The 20,683-nt window shown below is 43.0% G+C and overlaps 1 protein-coding gene across 5 annotated transcripts in view; it reads right to left on the bottom strand.

Annotated features, from left to right (window-relative positions):
- LOC130114167 (serine/threonine-protein kinase WNK1-like) overlaps positions 1 to 18,803 on the bottom strand; it is a 50,079-nt gene extending 31,276 nt beyond the window's left edge. For 3 of the 5 annotated variants that reach the window (XM_056281954.1, XM_056281957.1, XM_056281958.1), the window contains exons 1-2: positions 18,668 to 18,803; positions 15,406 to 16,666 (exon numbers count right to left, since the gene is read on the bottom strand). In XM_056281954.1, coding sequence (XP_056137929.1) covers positions 15,406 to 16,209 — 804 coding nt within the window. In that variant the 5' untranslated portion in view covers positions 16,210 to 16,666; positions 18,668 to 18,803. Of the gene's footprint in view, positions 1 to 15,405; positions 16,667 to 18,183; positions 18,360 to 18,667 lie in introns of those variants that run through there. The other 2 variants (XM_056281956.1, XM_056281955.1) reach the window with 2 other exon arrangements.
- Positions 18,804 to 20,683: the final 1,880 nt, after the last annotated feature.

Raw genomic sequence — 20,683 nt, 5'->3', positions numbered from 1 at the left:
GCTTACGTTATTAAGATGATCGCCTAACTAACTAAAATGGAAGGAGTCTATGTCGGTCCTAGGGTTGCCACCTTCTATGTGGAGAAATAAGGGACGACCCCCAAAGCTCCCTGCGCCCTGCTGCAAGTCCTACATTCTCCCCCCGATGATGTAATGATTTTTTGGGAATCCAATACGCTGATACACATGGTTCGAAGTGCTTTATTGCAAGGCAAAATAACAAAAGCACTTAGAATTACAAGTGTAACAAAAATATTTGTATTATAATTTGGAATTGCAATATTGACTGGATTTACACAAGACTGAAACATCACAAATATAACATTTTGTCCATCTCAAACAAATTGAAACCATCAGTAACTGCAAGTGACTGAGGGTGCTATTTTTAAATGTACAAGGCAACCACTGAGTTAGGCCTAATGACAACGATGACGGTATGATGCTGACGTGCAGTCTCACACAGCACGCCGAGCTTGTCCATCTGTAGCTCAACACTGAAATCAAACTTCTCTATTCCGCTTGTATAACTGGTTTGATTTTACTTTACGTTATATTATTCTCTGCACTTTGACGACCAACTGTATACATGAAACGACATGTGCAAAAATATGGAACAAATCGCATTTTTTGAGCCGTAAACTGAACGATATAATTGTACTGTCTGATCTCCTTAAACCTTACATGCCATCTCGAGCTCTTCGTTCTCAAAATACAGGGCTCCTGTGTGTACCCCCAGTTAAAAAGAAGTCAGCTGGTGGCAGCAGGGCCTTTTCCTATCGGGCTCCATTGTTGTGGAATAACCTGCCTGCTGCCATCAGACAGTCAGAGTCTGTTGAGTCTTTAAATCCAAACTTAAAACTCATCTTTTTGCGTTAGCTTACAATTAGTTGCCTTTAAGTTGAATACTTCACATCCTGTACTGGATGGCGGGTTGGTTTTCTGTCTCAATGAATTTACCAACCACTGCTCTGCCGACGAGATTATCGAGTATAGATTACAGAGTATAGATTATGACTAGTTGATGACTTAACTGATTATGGCTAATGACTATTGTAAACTGTTCTCTTCTCTAACATGTCTTTTCTCTCTCTCTGAATGATGTCTTCTCCTTTCTCTTTCTCTGTGTTTGAATGGTGTCATGTGAGTCTCTTGCGTGCACGTGCAGTCGGTTCTCCTCCCAGGTCTCCGTGGTGATGCTGCCTGCCCTTCCTCTCCTCACATAAGTTTTTATTTTTTTACATGATGATGCTGGTCGCGTGCCTTGGGTCCTGGACTGTTCCATTGGCATGTGGACACTGCTTGGCATCCTGTGCATCATGTTCTTCACAAATTTTATGTCCATTATAATTCTGTTATCCTCTTTCAATGTTGTATTATGTAAATTGCGTGAACACAACATCCATTGCACGCTGTCCGTCTTGGGAGAGAGATCCCTCCTCTGTTGCTCTCCCTGAGGTTTCTTCCTATTTTTTCTCCCTGTTAAAGGGTTTTTTTAGGGAGTTGTTCCTCATCCGATGAGAGGGTCTAAGGACAGGATGTTGTGTTGCTGTTAAGCCCACTGAGGCAAATTTGTAATTTGTGATATTGGGCTATACAAATAAAATTGATTTGATTTGATACAGTGATGAAATACATTAATGCTGGTGTTAATATTGACATTGCTTACCAAATTTATAAAAATCGGCATTTCATGTGTTGAAAATGGCTCAACATGCCGTCTACTGTTTTAAATCTGCCCTGAACCTGAACCTGCAAGGCCAATGCTGACGTAGAGTCGACCAGTTGGGACTTATCTCGTAAATTAAATTTGGGAGGGGGAGGGGATTTTTTAAACGTCCTCTAATCTGAGGTGGGCAATCTACCTCCCCCTGCCCTCACCCTTGAATGCAAGTCTGTGAAATCACGCATTTTCAAATATATGCTGATCGAGATTCATAATTCACAGGTCACCTGCTAACCTTGCACCTTTATTACATTTTCTACCAACCTTTTCAATTTCTCTCAATCTGCAGTTAGTTATAATTATATTATTTCAACATTTTCAATTTTGGCGCAATGGTTCAAACTTGTGCTTTTGACGGCTATAGAAAAACCACCGGACAACTGGGTCGGTTGGGCTTGGCTCCCTGGCTGGGGGAGCAGTCACCCAGCCTGCCTCCACCACCTGACTCCATAGCCGTGGGCCTGCGGCGCATCCACATCACAGTGTCCAACGCCATTCTGGAAGGCGGGCCAGTGAGGGGACTGGGTACGGCGGTGTGCAACGGAGAACCGGCAAAACGCTGCCGAGCCCTTCTTCCAGTTACTCCTGCCCATGCTCCTGTCTCACACATCCCCCCCCCCCCTCAGTCCCTTGCCCATGTTTTAGCATTTTTCAAAATTATGCAGTGGGTGGAACTGGGCTCTAACCTGGGTGAGAAGATACACTTTAAATTTTATTTAAATGATTGTTTAAACCAAATCGATGTTGGAACCCCAGCGACCCCAGTTGCATATCTGCTATAGATGCATCACCATTTCTTTTACTGCACAGTGCTAAAACCACAGATGAACAATTACAATTGAGTGCATACATGAACATACTTTTCAGAAGGTCGACATTTCTGTATTATAAATCCTTTTTTTGATTGGTCTTATGTAATATTCTAATAGTTTGAGTTACTGGATTTTTGATTTTCATGAGCTGTAAACAAAAACAAATTTTATTTCCACCATTTTATAAAAAAAAAAATGTTATTCCAAATTGACAATATTAACACAGACTTAAATGTATGCTACACAACATGTGCAAAAGATATATGGTCTTTTTCTTAATAAACTGCACAAAACAGGTATTTTTTACGTTGCTTGAGTGGACCTAAGCTCTTAAAATAACAACTTGGGGCACCTTGGTGGCTCACCTGGTAGAGCGCGTCCCACATAAGGTTGAGTCCTTATCACAGCGGCCTGGGTCCAGATCTGGCCCAGGCCCTTTGCTGTATGTCATCCCCTCTCTCTCCCCTGCCTTTCCTGTCTCTCTCTACTATTGCTATCAAATAAATGCAGAAAATGGCAAAAAAAAAAAAAAAACTTAAACAAATAATAACAATAAATTATGAATTAAAAAGAAAAAATTAAACCATAAACCAAGTGTTAACAGGTTTTGATACATCAAATAGCTTCAACAGCAACACTGCAGTAACATACCCACATGCCCTCTCTCACTTACAACAGGAACTGCATTCTTCTCCTTTCGGCTTGTTACTGGTTTCTCAGGGGTCGCCACAGAAGATTTTACAGTTTCCATCGGTACCCTGTGAGGGCACAGCACCAGTGGCGCGTGTTGTTAACTCGGGCCTCGACCGAACCCGTATGGTCTTGTCAAGCCACATATAGATTTGGCAAAACGTTACGTCGGATGTCCTTCCTGACACAACCACTAACCCTATGGACGGGGACACAGGTAAAGTGCTGGATACCATCCCAGTATTCATGGACTTGTGCACATGCCTGTCATCCTGTAGTACAGAAACTTTACATTGCAATGCATAAATGTTAGCATGTCCACACACTCTTGTCTAAGGCTTGCTCTCTTATTGGAAATTTCACTTACTAGACCATTCAGGCTGGATCGGGAGCAAACACTGGCTATTAGATAAATGACAACTACCTTTTGTGAGTCAAATGATTCCTCACTTCAAAAAATGCAACGCATACCATGGGTCTACTACTACTACTACTACTACTTTTGGCTGCTCCCGTTAGGGGGCGCCACAGCGGATCATCTGTTTGCATCTCTCCCTGTCCTCTGCATCTTCCTCTGTCACACCAGCCACCTGCATGTCCTCCCTCACCACATCCATAAACCTCCTCTTTGGCCTTCCTCTTTTCCTCTTCTCTGGCAGCTCCATATTCAGCATCCTTCTCCCAATATACCCAGCATCTCTCCTCCACACATGTCCAAAACATCTCAATCTTGCCTCTCTTGCTTTGTCTCCAAACCATCCAACCTGAGCTGTCCCTCTAATATAATCGTTCCTAATCCTGTCCTTCTTCATCACTCCCAATGAAAATCTTATCTTCACCTCTGCCACCTCCAGCTCCACCTCCTGTCTTTTCATCAGTGCCACTGTCTCCAAACCATACAACATAGCTGGTCTCACAACCATCTTGTAAACCTTCCCTTTAACTCTTGCTGGTACCCTTCTGTCGCAAATCATTCCTGACACTCTTCTCCACCCACTCCACCCTGCCTGCACTCTCTACTGCACTCCTCGTTACTTTGGACAGTTGACCCCAAGTATTTAAACTCACATGCCTTCGTCACCTCCACTCCTTTCATCCTGACCATTCCACTGTCCTCCCTCTCCTTCACGCATAGGTATTCCATCTTACTCCTACTGACTTTCATTCCTCTTCTCTCCAGTACATACCTCCACCTCTCCAGGCTCTCCTCAACCTGCACCCTATTCTTGCTACAGATCACAATGTCATCCGCGAACATCATCGTCCATGGAGACTCCTGCCTGATCTTGTCCGTCAACCTGTCCATCACCATTGCAAACAAGAAAGGGCTCAGTGCCGATCCTTGATGTAATCCCACTTCCACCTTGAACCCATCTGTCATTCCAACCACGCACCTCACCATTGTCCCACTTCCCTCATACATATCCTGCACCACTCCTACATACTTCTCTGCAACTCCTGACTTCCTCATACAATACCACACCTCCTCTCTCGGCACCCTGTCGTATGCTTTCTCTAAATCTACAAAGACACAATGCAACTCTTTCTGGCCTTCTCTATACTTCTCCATCAACATTCTCAGAGCAAACATCGCATCTGTGGTGCTCTTTCGTGGCATGAAACCATACTGCTGCTCGCTGATCATCACCTCTCCTCCTCTTAACCTAGCTTCTATTACTCTTTCCCATATCTTCATGCTGTGGCTGATCAACTTTATACCTCTGTAGTTGCTACAGTTCTGCACATCACACTTGTTCTTGAAAATCGGTACCAGTATGCTTCTTCTCCACTCCTCAGGCATCCTCTCACTTTCCAAGATTATGTTAAACAATCTAGTTAGAAACCACACTGCCATCTCTCCTAAACATCTCCATGCCTCCACAGGTATGTCATCAGGACCAACTGCCTTTCCACTCTTCATCCTCTTCATAGAGGATACCATGAGTCTAAACTCAGTTAATTAAGATTTTGTAGTAACTTACCCATCTGTTAAGTCCCCTTCATCCATGGCTCCAATGTGTTTTCTCATTACCGCGGTGCTCCCGTGCCATGCAAGATCGGTTTTACATTGTTTGCAGATAATATACTTTTTACTCCAACTGTGAGGTGCTCCCATACTATATAGCTGTTTTGGTCAAACAGTTTCCTCCACCTCCGCCATGTTTCAAATCTTAAAGTGACCCAGCTCTGCGACACAGCATGCAAAAACATAGACCCAACGAATCGATAATGAAAATTGCTGCCAACTATTTTTATAATCGAATTTTATTGAGTTGATGTTCCATACCTAATTATAATTGTTTTTACTGTAGTGACCGAATATATAGAGGGGAAACACTGAGCACATTTAATGCAACAGCAAATCCACAAAAAAAAAACAACATCCAAACCATACAAGTTTTAGTATTTGCTCATTTCAGTGGCTACTCGAGAGAGTGATTGCCCTGGGGGAAAAAAAATACGCAAAAGGCAAATATGGCAGCCCAAGCTAGTAAAATGATAGCTAAAATGCCGGTTGAACCATGTTTTATCTTTTTATGTTGTCTATGTTGGTGAAAGTAATGGAAACAGCCCTGGTGACAATCAAGACTGCTCTGGCACCACTGCAATTACCATGTGGTACCAATGAAGTCAATAAATTACAGAAAAACAGCAATCTCTGGGGTTGTAGTGTTAAGGGTTTCTACTTATTCAGACAATGCACTGTAACACACAGGCACTCGAACCTGGAGTTTCTGGTCAATGTAGTTTTTCCAAAGGCAAAGACTTGAAGCTGGGGCAAGCAACTTTGGAGAAGTGAGCAATTTTGAGATGACAACCCTCAAACAATTCAGTCCCCCCTCACGCTATGCTTCCTTCCCTCCCGTAACTGCTCCCTCCAAAACAGGTACAGCATGCATACCTGAGTTTTGCTGTTCTAACCTACAAAGCTTGGTTCAACATTTATGCATGTACATTTTTTTCAGTGAATCTTGTAACCCAGATAACCTGTATCTACCACCATGTGTCTAAAACCAATAAAACCACGGCCTGTATTTTTAGCATGTTATTCAGAAGCCTAGTTTTATTGCTACACTACAATCAAGCAATATTTTGAGCAAAATACATTTATTTTTGTCACAGGGGGGCTTTGAAAATCGGTGCTAGTGTTTCAACTGTGATGTTGCTCCCCACGCGCTCTGAAATTTCAATTGTCTGTGGTGTGACCACAGCACCATCTGATCCAAACCAGTCTGTGTGGAAATGGCATAATATAGAAAGTTTGAAAAAAAAATATTCATGACAGCCCTGTTAAACGGGCACAACCCGTGTTACCTCCGGCTTGGTCGGGCGTCCCTACAGACACAATTGGCGGTGTCTGTGGGTAGGACGCCAGATGTGGGTATGTGTCCTGGTCACTGCACTAGTGCCTCCTCTGGTCGGTTGGGGCGCCTGTTCAGGGGGAGGGGTAACTGTGGGGAATAGCATGATCCTCCCACGCACTACGTCCCCCTGGTGAACTCCTCACTGTCAGGTGAAAAGAAGCGGCTGGCAACTCCACGTGTATCGGAGGAGACATATGGTAGTCTGCAGCCCTCCCCAGATCGGCAGAGGGGGTGGAGCAGCAACCAGGATGGCGCGGAAGAGTGGGGTAATTGGCCAGATACAATTGGGGAGAAAAGGGGGAAAAATAAAATAAACAAACAAATAAATAAGTGGGTACAAAATAGAAAGCTAATGTTAGCATAACAAGGTGGCTAAGTTAGCTTGTGACAGAACAGAGATGAGACTGATGACCAAAAAAATGTGTGTGTGTATATATATATATATATATATATATATATATATATATTAAAGCCAAATATAGCTTGCTTTAGGGTGGCAAGAACGAATCGATGAAATTGATAAAATTCCATTATAAAAACAGTTGGCAGTGAATTTCTTCATCGATTCCTTGGGCGGCGGAGCTGGCAGTCACTTCAGGAAAAACAAAAACATTTGAAAACATGGCAGAGGCGGAGAAAACTGTTCAGTCAAAATCGTCTACGGGAGCCCTCCACGTTAAATTCAATTATGTTAGCTGCAAACTATGTTCAACCGATCTCGCATGGCACAGGAGCGCCACCGTAATGAAAGAACACCTGAAACGAAAACATGTTGGAGCCATGGATGAAGGGGACTCAACAGCATGGTAAGTTACTACAAAATATTAATTAATTAAATGAGTTTAGACCCATGGTATGCATGTGTTTTGAAGCGAGGAGTCGTTCATCTCACAGCAGATAGTTCTTCTCGTTTAGCTACATAATAGCCGGTGTTTGCTTGCGATCCAGCTTGAATGGTCTATTAAGTCAAATTTCCAATGACAGAGCTAGTGTGTGGGTTTTGTGTGTGAGTGTGTGAGAAAGAGTTACTGCAGTGGACTTGTGAACACCAAACGGATTGGCAACAACTCTGTATTCTGCACAACTGGCAAGTTTGTACAGAACAATAGCTACCCTCATCTGCAATGGTATTGGTGCTCGCACAGTCACATCCTGGGGGCTCAAAACTCGTTCCACTTATCCGCATAATTTAATCAAATGACCTGTGCGTCAACCGAAAATTCTCCCTCCACTCACCATCGGAAAATTCTTTCAAAACTACCCTCTCCCACCAGTCTTTGCTCCTGACCCACATCCAACATGTACGAGAAGCCTGTGGTAGTAAAAAGGGCACAAAGTGGAGCATAGCAGAAGAAGCATGGTTGGAACACTCCAGGAGCATACGGCGTTGTCTTCTGCCTTCGGACATCACCAGAAGCACCAGGGATAGCCTGCATCTCATTTGTACCAAAAGTAAAGCGTAGAGTATGTATGAAATGTACAGCACTATGAAGTTGTCCATGCTTTCACCGCTCCACATGGAACCCGCTTGCCGCTTGCTAACTTATCACTTGTTTGGTATGTGATGCAATAGGTCGACCAGAAGAAGGTCCACCAGCAACCAGCTAAAAGGGGGCATATTGCCACCTACCGTACTGAGGTCGGACATACTTCCATCAATAAATCGATTCTCCCCCGATTCTTGTATACTGGGATGACAGTAGTCCAATTACATGGCCTAATTGAGCTAGAACTGTAGCTCGACTTAACTGTGCAGGTAAATGCATTGACTGATGCAAAAGCTATTCCCCCCCTTTTCTCCCAATTTAGTGGCCAATCGATCCCTATTTTAGCTCAAACACCCACCCTCGTACTGCATGTGTTCGCCAACTGCATCTCTCCGGCCGGCAGTCTCGGAGGAGACGCCTCGCCACTTTCGTGACAAGGCGAATCCAGACTGAACAACTGCTTTTTCCCCCACACCCAGAGACGTATTCATGTGACGAACACAAGCCGACTCCGCCCCCCTCCCGAAGACAGCGCTGCCAATTACTGCTGCTTCATCAAGTCCGGCCATAGTCGGATCTGACGAGATCGGGGTGTGAACCCCAGTCCCCAGTGGGCAACTGCATCGACACAAAGCCGATGCTTAGACCGCTACACCGCCGCGGACCCCACTGATGTTAAAGCCATTTGATGTAGCAAAGCCTGTTAATAATTCCTTAAAGTTTTTGTGTTTTTATCCGATTCATCGATTTAATCGAAGAAATAAGCAACAGATTAATCTTTTATCAAAATAGTTGTTAGTGGCAGCCCTAGCTTGCTTACTTAAATACAAACAACTTTGAAAATTTAAAAATGAGTGTTTTAAAAAGGATGGCAACAAACCTACAAACATCCAGCTGTTCATTTGAAAAAGAGGGCATTAAAAGCAATGATGAAAAAAAGCATCGCACTAAGCATCTAGAGTTGGAAATCAATACACCACCAATGAAAATAGATAAGCATACAGACTATTATTCCTACAATGACAAGTGTGAAATGAGGGCAGAAAGCCAACCAAATTTTAAAATGTCACAATATTCCACTAAGGTTGCTCAACACAAAGAGAAATCGGGGAAGAACAAGTGTGTTGAGACAAATGGGACATAGTTTGCCACTCCCAGTGGATGCCAGCAGCCAGCTGGATAGTCTACTTCCACGGCTTCTACAGGATGCATGGGGGTTTTCCTCGCCGTTCAGATCTGGGCCTCAGCCAAAGCTGGGAAGAAGGGAGGTGGAAAGACAGAGCCGAGAGTGGGGGATGACAGTTTACTGATGATGGGCGAGGGAGCAAGAAAGGGGAGGTTCCTAAATTCACTCCCCTCTTTTTTTTCCCTTTGCTTCCTTTGCGCAGTGACCTACTTATTGTTCAAACATGCCTGCAATGTGAGATCCGAAACAAATGTGGTGGGGTTCGTGGCGTGGGCGAGTTGAAAAGGGTGGAGGCTTAGAAATTCTTACCAAAATGCTCAATACCAGACTTTTGTGGATAAATGGCATTCAGATTGAGCTTACCGAGGCCATCCCACTAAACTTCACTGCATTAAAATTAGAGGGGAAATCTATCAAACTAGAACCATTAGCGTACACGCAGAAGCACTGCTGCTTCCGGTTAACAGTCAGTTCCACATAGACAAACAGAGGACAGGAAAGCTGACTCGCGCATCACTGATTATCACATGATCAAGAAATACCACTTCTAAAGACCTTGGGTACTTTAGTGTCTCCACATTTCTTTAGAACATCGATCATGTCTTGGTAACTCTTTTAGTGTTATTAAGGCTTGATATTAACGTTTGGGCCTTTTGTCCTTTGGACAAGTTGTCCAAAGTCGTCTGATCACTAAACTTACTTGTTCAAAAAGGAAAATATTTTCCTATCGTCCTATTACAAAACTATTTACAATTTCTCTTAAATTCACCGATTACTGTATACAACAGCATACAAATTAAAATAGCAAACAACATGGTCTGCCTTGCTGGAAAACTCGCAACAGAGGGAACAAAATGCGAGTCCTTCTTTTTCTTCATATTGGGAGCCACAGGAAGACGTCAAACCAGCTTTTACAAACTCTCTCAGCCACTGTTGTGTCAGTTATTTTTCAGTGTCTCTACTACCAATGCAATTAGTGGACGGCCCATCAACTAATTCCCAGTCAGTGAAGTGTGAAAATTAACATTTTCATTTTCAGTGAAAAAGAAAATATATACCACAACAGCTCATTTTACAGCGCCATAGAATTACACAATTTCAGAAGAGTAATGTGTAGCTCTCTGGTTGTTAACTTTCTCCACCAAATGTGACTGTCATAAACTCCTACATAGGAGTTACAGCACTGCTGACAGCACAGACGTCATGCACGGTCCAGTATTTTAACCAGACAGCAGCGGATGTCTTATAAAACTGTGACTAAATGTTACGTCTCAAATTCATTATTTATTTATTTTTTGTAAAGATTGATAAACATTCAACAAAACTGAAAGTTTCAACAAGTTGATAGGCGACTCATTGCTGGACAAGTTTACTCCTATTTTTATATGTGTTGGGTAAAACTCATGTATTTGCAAATTTGGTGATTTTGTTTTTATTACATAAACCAAATGTGTTCCCATCTCAAAGACAACTTCAGTTGATTTGCTGATTTTTATTTTTTTACACTTGTCCGATCGGACAACTACAAAAAGGTATTTTCCAATGACAAACTTTGCTTGTCCCAGACAAACATTAATGTTGAGCCCTGATGACAAATAATTTAGGTTCAGGAACAGCATTCACGTGTTAAATTCATAATTCAGACTATCAAGCATTTCTCTCACATTGTGAGGAGCTTAGACGTGTTAAGAGCTTTCTACAATTAAGCAGTGCAAACATCAATTATCTGGTCAGTCATCTGAGTGAATGCTAATCATGAAGGTTCTGATAGTTTACGTTCAAGAATTCATAAGGGAAATGTTTGTGAAAACGGCAATAAGGATGACTCCATTGCTCCAGTCTTCAACCACAGAAGTAAGACTGACGAGCAAGCAATAATAAATTTAATGCAATTATAGGCCAAAACAATGACCATATTTTTTTCTTTAATGCCATTAGCTCTAGAAGACAGCAGTAATAATCTGCAGGTTCTACTAGCTATGAAACTATCATGTAGTGGGGAAGAGGCCGACTTCTCAGACCAGAACACAGTTAGTGCTTCAGAACAAAATTACTCTGGGGATAAAGCTGTCCCATGATCATACTAACAAACATGTGAGAGGGAATTTCAGCTTTTTAAAAAGTATTTGAACACAAGCAATGAAACACTTGAGTTGACAGGTGAAAAGACGGATCGAGGCACATTCCTGCCTGCTAGCGTGTATTACCCAACAAGGAAGGGAAAGAAGGGAATGAAAGAATCAAGTTACACATTTTAAGGAATGCGAGCACAAGAGAAACCAAGTAGCTATAGGAAGAGGGGTAAAGAGGCAGTTGTGAGTAGCACAGTTCAAAAGTCATGATGCTAAATGGGTTTCATCCAGATGTTTTTTTTTCTCATTAACTGCTGTTCAACGTTTGAATGATTAAAACAAACAGAGACATTTGAATATTCCCAAATCAGGAGCACTAATTTTCACAGGTTAAAAAGGGGGGTATATATTGTAGCTTTGAGGCTCCATCGTCTCTTCTTACTGTTCCTCACAAGGTCAAATGAAACCACAAGAATAATCTTGTTTCTGTCCTATGAAATACTAGGACTGCACGATATTGGAAAAACCTCACACTGCGATCTTTTTCTCTGCGATATATATTGTGTTGTGAAAATATAAAGGAATTTTCACCAGATGAGTTGAATAGCTCTATTGGGGGAAAAGAATTAATCATTCTAGAATGATTGGGATAATTTTGTAGGGGAGTTGTTGGGAAATTGTGAAAAGTAAGCAGTGGTGGGGTGTCCGGGTAGCGTAGCAGTCTATTCTGTTGCCTACCAACACGGGGATTGCCAGTTCGAATCCCCGTGTTACCTCTGGCTTGGTTGGGCATCCCTACAGACACAATGCAGGTGGGAAGCTGGATGTAGGTATGTGTCCTGATCGCTGCCTCCTCTTGGTCAGTCGGGGCGCTTGTTCAGGGGGGAGGGGGAACTGGGGGGAATCTGGGCGTGATCCTCCCACACGCTACATCCCCCTGGCGAAACTACTCACTGTCAGGTGAAAAGGGGCTGGCGACTCCACACGTATCGTAGGAGGCATGTGGTAGTCTGCAGCCCTCCCCGGATCTGCAAAGGGGGTGGAGCAGCGACCGGGACAGCTCGGAAGAGTGGGGTAATTGGCCGGATACAATTGGGGAGAAACGGGGGCGGGGATCCCAAAAAAACAAGTGAGCAGTGCCTTTTTTTCCCATTTGTATGGAAAGAGAATGAGATGGAGTCAGACAGATGACTCGGAGTGAAGGCCGAGAATAGTGATGCGCGGACCCAGTGCTAACGTCATCCAAATCCGCATGTACACATAAATTGCCCACCCGCCACGCACCCAAACAAATTATTTTCTCTGATTTAGAGACCCACAACCGATCATATATTACCATTATTTCTCAGTGGGATATATGTAAGTGCGATGATATGGTAAAATATTACACCATGTTTGAGGAACCAGTTTTGTGGCTATCATATACATACAGCGCTTCGCAGCTGTTGCATATGCCATACCCTGCACTTGACTTGCTACGGTTAAGTATTTCACTATCACTCCCACACAGAACTTTTCTGCCCTTCCTTTTTGTTTTTAAGTCTCCTTTTTTAATTTTCTCTCCCATCTTTTTTGCCTCCATTGCTGCTTAAGACAAAAGGATGCCGCAATTGGTGCAATGAGTCTAGACTGCTAATTCGTGCCTGATGAAAACAAAGCTTAAAATATATCCACATTTTAGAGAATGCAATTAACATTTTCCTCATTAATGATGTATTATTTAACCCACTGCAACACATCCATTATTACTCAATTTAAATTTTTATGACTAGGCCCACCCGAATCCTTGGATTAACCGGGGCTATAACTGCGATCTGCGCATCATTAGCCAAGAAGCAGACAAACACAAAGATGTGTCATTTGTCCGAACCGAGCAAAATCAGAGTAATTTATGTAATATCTGACAGACTTCTCTGGTAGATTAGTCATGGAAAATGAGAACCATGTAAGTTTTCCTTTTGTATCAAGCAGCAAAAAGTTGTACGATGAGGTGAGTTAATTTGCCTTACTTCACATCGCACGTCTGGCGATGTAACTGTTGCGCATGCACACATCGTGATGACGGCGCTTAAACAATATATCGCGCAGCCCTACAAAATACTCATCAATATACCAAGGGAAAAGTGTTGTCTCTCAATAAGACAAAGGGAAATGTTTCCTCTCACTCAACAATATATCTACATGTAGCTGAAAAGTCTAGTCTACTACTGACATAGTTGTGAAAATGCTTTAACTGGTGTGGAGCCAACGGCCACCAAAAAAAAAGTTAGTTTACACATTTATCCTAATACACATATTACTGGTCTGTTATCAATGTCATAATGTCATCATCTAATAATTCTATATATTTTTTTTTAATTATAAAGAGGGGTCAAAATAGTAAGAGAAGAGATTGTGAGAGATGTGAGCAGTGTAGATGACAATAACTGGCTACATGGTACAATTAACATGCACATTCGCTCATGCTGAGAAGTTGAAAAAAAGCAGCTGTAATGAAGAGCAAATGGAGGTAGGACAGAAACTAGAACGGTTGCAATCTTGAAGAGGACAAAAGCAAAAAAGGGAGGAAATGACAGAAAAAATAAAGAGGAAGAGAACACAGAAAAATGTGGAGGAGAGAAGGGGAAAGTGGATGAGTGGATAGATAAAGTTGAGAGGAACAAGCTTTGGCAGGCCAGTCTGCTGCACTTCACTTCACACAGGAGATTAGAAATTCCTCCATTAGGAATCTGACCCATTTTGCATTCACACAAGCATCCAGAGCTAGCAAGCACTGAGCATGTGCTAGAGTCTCTCAATGTGAGGGGGAGGGGCACTTGTCTTATCTCCACATTGCTGTGAGAAAGTGTGCGCATGTGTAACTGTAGTCACTGCTGTGTGCTTCCTCCATCACTCACCACAGGCTGAAAGCGTGACTATAAACGCAAACATGCATGTGGTGGATGAGATCGAGCCTTGCTGTTGAGCAATGCTATAATTTTTACGGGACAGACAGCAAAAGGAGATGCAACTCCCACAACCTTACAGAATCACCAGATACTAGTCAAAACAGATCCAAAGCAATATGTTGGGCAAATAATAAATATTTTCTGACCCGTGTAAGAGGCCTGAACAACTGACTTATATTCAGTCAATCAAACTTTATTTATGGTGATCAGTTCAATAATGAATTCAGAAATATTAAGATTGTCATAAACTCCATTAAACCTTGTCCACAGATTTCTTTAGAAATCTCAGCTGAAATCAGAAAACAATAATTGCAAACAAATATCTAGCAAGTTAACCAGACACTGTCCTACCAACCACTTTGCAATGGTAAAATTTACATGCAACTAAGCAATGAGCCTAGTTTAATTTGTCTTTTTAAGAGCTGAATCAACACATTTAGAGTATGGGAAATTCAAATTCATAAGAACAGTTTTACCCCCCCTCCCCCAACAACAATGCTAGAAAGACTCAATGACTCTACTATGTTTATGAAACTGGTCTAAGGTGATTTCCTGATTGTCACAAGTGTTAGATCGTCATTAAACCATTCAAACTGGTGTTTTATAACCCCTTATAACTCCTGGTAATGAGCCAAGGCCTGAAAGATGAAAGGGCCATACTGCTTTCCCAAGGAAACAGGACGACGTTGAAAAAACCCAAATGGTAAAACCATAATATAAGACAAAAATGAAAAATGTGGAAATGGGACCTCTTTGAAAAGAGCAAAATGAGACAATGGAAAGGGAAATTCTGACCATGTCTCTCAAAGCGGAAATGACAAGAGGCAGTAGCTCAGGTAACAATAAGGGAGGAAATCACTTTGGCTGTAATCCATAGGCACAAAGTCTAGTATAATCAAAAGGTAAATAGCCTAGACAGCAGCATATAATTAGAAAATATTTCAAGACAAAATATAACCAATGGTGACAAAATAACCAATGATGACAAAAAGAAAGTTAGACGTAAAAGAGCTTCCCACTTCTCGAAATCAATGCATATTTATACCTAAGTTAAAAAGGAACAGATTGAAAAAGAATGGGTAAGGGAAACAAAATCTAAAAACACTCATTCCAATTTCCTACCTGTAGCTCACACCAGGCCACCTCCACAGTCGTCTCAGTGTCCAGGCCCTTGTAGACAGTCTTGAAGGAACCACGTCCAATTTCAATGTCAAACTTCAGGAACCGGCCATCCGGTGATGTTCCCACTGCTTTGGTCTCTGCCTCTTCAATGTCTTCTTGCACTTTTTTCTCTGCCTCTCGTTGCTCAGCCTCGGCTCGTGCCTTGGCAGAGTCCTTATCCTCCTCCCCATCTCCTTCCTCACTGTCATGATGCACCTTCACCTCAGTGCTGCTCTCGGGTTCAATTTGACCTGGTGATTCTGTAGCGAGGCTGGGTGCCGAGCAAGCCGCCAGTACCATTTCTCCGTCACAGAGGTCTCGTACAATGGCAGCCTTTTGTTCCACAGGCACCATGAACACTTTTGCCACTTCTCCATCTTTTCCTCCTCCTTCATTGTTTGTAGACACCTTGGTCACACTCACACCTGATTTGACTTGTGGAATTTTAGCAGCGGCACATTGGGGTTTCTGGGGGACAACTTCATGCAAGTGAACAGGTTGGGGTGCAGGGACAGGATTCTTGCTGGGTAATGGGAGGTCCAACGCTGTAGCATTAGAGTCACTGATGACACTGCGGCGTAAGAAACGGTGTTCAGGGTTACACCGGTCCCGCTCCATGGTGTGGTGCCGTCGTCTCACCTCTGAAGGCAGCCGCTCACCAACCAAGGTGTCTGAACCAGACCCAGTGCCGTTTCCACTCTTCTGAGGGGGAGCCAGGAACTTCACCATCTTGTCGTTGGGCTTTTCCGACATCCCACCACCCATATAAAGAGTGAGCAGATACAATTCAAGCGAAAAGTTAAAATGAGGCTACTTCTACATCCTCTATTCAGGCGCAGCTAAAAAGTATTGATCTGTACTTTAAAAAAAAAAGAAGGAAAGTGTTGTAGCTCTTTCTGCTTCCTTGTCTTTTTTTCCCCTTTTCGCTCAAAGAAAGTCACTACGTATAGAATGTAGGCAGTCTAGGTTTTGGATGGGGGGTGTTCTTTTGTAAATGGAAAAGAAAAAAACACTGCTGCAGGACAGAGAGGGTTGATGCTGACACACAAGTCTCTTTAAATCCACACCATCCATCCTGCAGAACACAGGGCACAGCTTCTATCAAGCATAAGGAATCACTGGGGGGAGACAAAAAAGCACAGTCTACTCCAGGCACCAAACTTCACGGTGTATGAAAAAGCAGGCTGGCCACACACTCAATACAGGTTCCAGTCCCGTATCACTGCAAAAGTAAACACGGGCGATAAATACAGAAAGTAACAGAAACAAAAAGGTTCACATTATTTAAACAGCAAAGTTATAGGGGAGGTTACAGAGATGTTTAGGCTATACACACAACAAAACAAATAGCCAAATCAAAGTTTACTGGGTATAGCAGTGTCTAGCATGTTTCCAAGTGAAACCAACATTATGTCAAATATCATCATGATTCATAAGTAAAAAGGTCAGTTCTGGCAAATAGAACTTACAGTAAACAGGAATGTTGATACATTTTCTTTGCACGGAAAACTTGTTGAAGGTAAGCCAATTTATTAAAATGATTAGTTCAGTGATCTTCCCCGCCTTTCTGTTTCATTTATCCTGCACTAATTTACAAGCCAGAACCGCCTAGCACTTGAAGGATATGAAAACATCCCTTCCGGGTCATGATGATCTCAGTATCAGCAATATCACATCGCAGTTTAGGGATTTTACATATTTGTTAAATTATATCAGCAGAGCCAATTCATTTGCCAAATAACTAATGTATTAATTTATGAATCATAACGTGCAAAAACTTAAAGACCGGACTGGGCTCATGCAGAAACCTCTATCTCACGACTCTCTGGGTCTCCATCCCAATGTTGTCCAGAAATTAAAACTACTGCCGCTTGTTACGATTTGTGCCATGTCAAGGCTAGCAACGGCTACTTCGTATTCTAATTGCAAAGGCAATGGTGGGAAACGCGTGGAACTGTCAGACTGGTCGTGCAGCTGTGCAGCAGTACGAGGCTAAGTGCGACTGTGAGGTTTACGTTGCAAAAAAACAAAACAAAACAAAACAAAACATGGTGTCGGAATGTCTTGATGCATGCTCAATAATCCAGGTAAGAAAATCAAATTAAGGTCGAATCAGTTTATCTGGATACAACGTTTATTGACACGTGAAATGAAACGTATCTGTCAATAAACGCTCTATCCTGATGAGCTGATTCAACTTGGTTGATGGTGTCGGAAACATGCAGACCTTCAAGTACCATGTAGTTGCCGATACGTCATCAATACCTTGCCCGTATGACTGAAGTAGCCATTAACAGCATTCGCAACCACAACTTCAAAGTTCAACAGCTACGATTAAGCCGCGGCGTAACAAAGAAAGCCGAATGAATTGACAAATTCAGTAGACAAATCCATTGTTCACTGAGAATATTTACCTACCAAACGCATCTTTTAAATCTCCATAGAAGACAGTACAGCCATTCGAAACGGCAACATCCAGTGATACAAAGCAGCGAGCAGCGACAGTTCTTTGTTAGCTTACTGGTGATCTGAACTGGCTAGTAAACTAGCTAGCAAGCTAGCCAATATTGGCTAATCCGCGAACCACCCTCTGCCGTTGACGCAAGCTACCGCTGGATAACGTGTCACGGTTGTCTTGTTCCATTCGTCATTAGCGTTTTGTTTATTTTTTCGTTTTGTTCTTTAATCGACAACATTACACCGCCTCGGTTACATCAATACCGTCGTTGTCAACTTTACCGTTCGAAATCCATTTTTCACGCCTGTGCGATCTCAAACCATGGCGCCCAGTCCACCGCGGCCAGTCCGCTCGGTATAACGGTTGGAGCGAGCGCTGCCGCGCTTCGACCGGAGGAGCGCAGCCGCTAACGAAGGCTAGCTGCTCTGGCTAACGCTAGGCGGGTCTTCGTCAAGATGGCCTAGAAAGCCAGACCCGCCTCCTGGCCGTCCCCCATTTCTTCCGTTCGTATCTGCCGGACTGACGAGGTTGTGAGGCGCTACGGGTGGCGTAGGCTGGCGATAAACTAACGAAACCTTAGCCCATCAATTAACTAAACGTTCGCAAGTTAACGTTAGTTTGCGAGAAGAAGAAAAAAGAAAGAAGAAGGTAAGCGCAGGCCTAGCTAGGTTAGCATCGTTGGCTCGCTGGTTACGGCTAACAACACCGCCGGGCTCGCTAGCCGAGGGTGGCGCAAGAGGCGCCGGGTGGCGGACTGGGACTTACCTCAATATCGTCACCCCTCAGGACGATAACTGACGGGTCTCCGCGTCGAGGCCGTCGCCGCCGAGTAGATCCCGTGTCATAAAAAGGAAATGTGAATGGAAGGTCACAACTTGAGCATGTCCGTCGAGCCGCATCGTATCAAGGTTATCGCAGACCGGTAAAGCAGCGGTTCTGTATCGGCGTTCTAGTTCCGAAGAACGACGCTTTTCCCCCAAACTTGCAAGGCGCGTGCGCCGGTGAAGGATGACCTCATCACACACACAGGTGTATTCCCCCCCTTCACGCTGCCAAGCGCGCTCACGTATCGCCGTCATCCCCTCGTCATAACCCCACTCTTCCAGGGATGAAGCGTAATATTCATATTTAGAATAACGATAACGAGTGATGGGTGTGGAGGAAGCTGCTGCCCTCACTGGCCAAATAGCTGCACACTTCAAGCGGACAGCCGGTACACTGACTATCCCCTCAACTTCTGACCGCTCAGCTGCTCAGGTGATGATAACGTGTCTTTTTCAGTGTGGATACATAATCGCCACTTAGCCTATATTTGTTTGAAACAGTGGCGAGTTCGGAGAGTTAGGAACGTGTGCACTGATAATAAAGCGGGGTATTTTGGGGAACTGTAAAGCTAGTTCACCCCTGTTAAAGGTTTTTTTTTAGAGAGTTGTTCCTTAGCCGATGTGAGGGTCCAAGGACAGGATGTTGTGTTGCTGTAAAGCCCCCTGAGGCAAATTTGCCATTTGTGATATGGGGCTATACACATAAAGCTGATTTCACTTGATTTCATTGTTGGCAACAAACCGTTCTTTCATTTTGGGATTTCAGGATTTACTTTTTCCCAAATCCCATTGGTCCTTCGAATGTCCTAATACGTGCCCTGTATTTTGTCAAGATAGTATCTGCTTTAAAACAACACAACGGGCATTGTTTTGATGCAAAGACCGACACTTATTTCTACAGAATAAGTGATACTAGGATTCATATCTTTATTGAGAGAATTTTTTTCACTCGAGGATTACTCCTGTACAATTTCACTGCAGAGACACCGCAGAGACACCAGATTCCACTTCCCAGACAGCATCCAGATGTGGGCCCATGATGCAGCACTGATGGTCTTCTTCTGGCCCTGACAAAACGGATGTGAGCCTGAAGTGGCCCACATGTATAACAGCAAATATGGCCCAAATATGCCAAATCAAATGTGGGCCTTTTTTGGCAAAGATGCGGTGCTCTGGGCAACATGTGGTCTGGATATGACCCTGAAGTGGCCCGTGTGGTAAATGGTGAATATGGCCCAAATATCACAAAACACATATGGGCCACCTTTGGCAAATATGGCACATGCGGCATTGCTATGGCTTGGTTCTGGCCCAGATCTGGCAAACAGGAGTGGACCGCCCACGTTAAAGGCCTCGGAAGATACAGCCAGTGATCTTGTCACCTGATGATAACTGGTAATCTCAGTAGTTCCATATTAAAACCTATAGCAACGTCTGCTACAAAAGGTTACCTTTGAACACCATAAAATTAAGGTATCTTGCACTAATAAAGGTGAACGTTAAAGATGTTTTCTAACTGCTAATGATGAATATAATGCTAAAGGTAAATGTAGTAGGCTCCCTCTATCGTACGGTAGCCTGATAAGTACAATTACTCGGATAGAGGTAATGTAATGTAATGTAATGTAATGTAATAAAGGCGATTCCTTATTATGATAATAATACCAAAGGCATTCGAGGCTTCAATTCTGTGGATGTTGATTATCACGCAGCAAATGTCCAAAATCCATAAATGATGTCCTCTGAATGATTCAACACTGTAATATTTTACATGAACACATGTCATTTTAGTTTTCATATGTTGAGAATGTTTTATGGCTTTGGTTGTAAAATGTGAGGGTTTTCCAAAATAATTTCTATTCATCCTGATATGAAAATTGATTATTGATTATGCCTAGTAGTGTTTTTTAAAATTTGCCATTGGTTACTGCAAACCCTTACTCTTTTAGTGCGTTGT

The sequence above is a fragment of the Lampris incognitus genome, chromosome 6 (genome assembly GCF_029633865.1).
Source record: "Lampris incognitus isolate fLamInc1 chromosome 6, fLamInc1.hap2, whole genome shotgun sequence".
NCBI classification, from domain to species: Eukaryota; Metazoa; Chordata; class Actinopteri; order Lampriformes; family Lampridae; genus Lampris; species Lampris incognitus.
The sequence above is the reverse complement of the archived record's forward strand: the minus strand, read 5'-3'. Positions and strand labels throughout refer to the sequence as shown.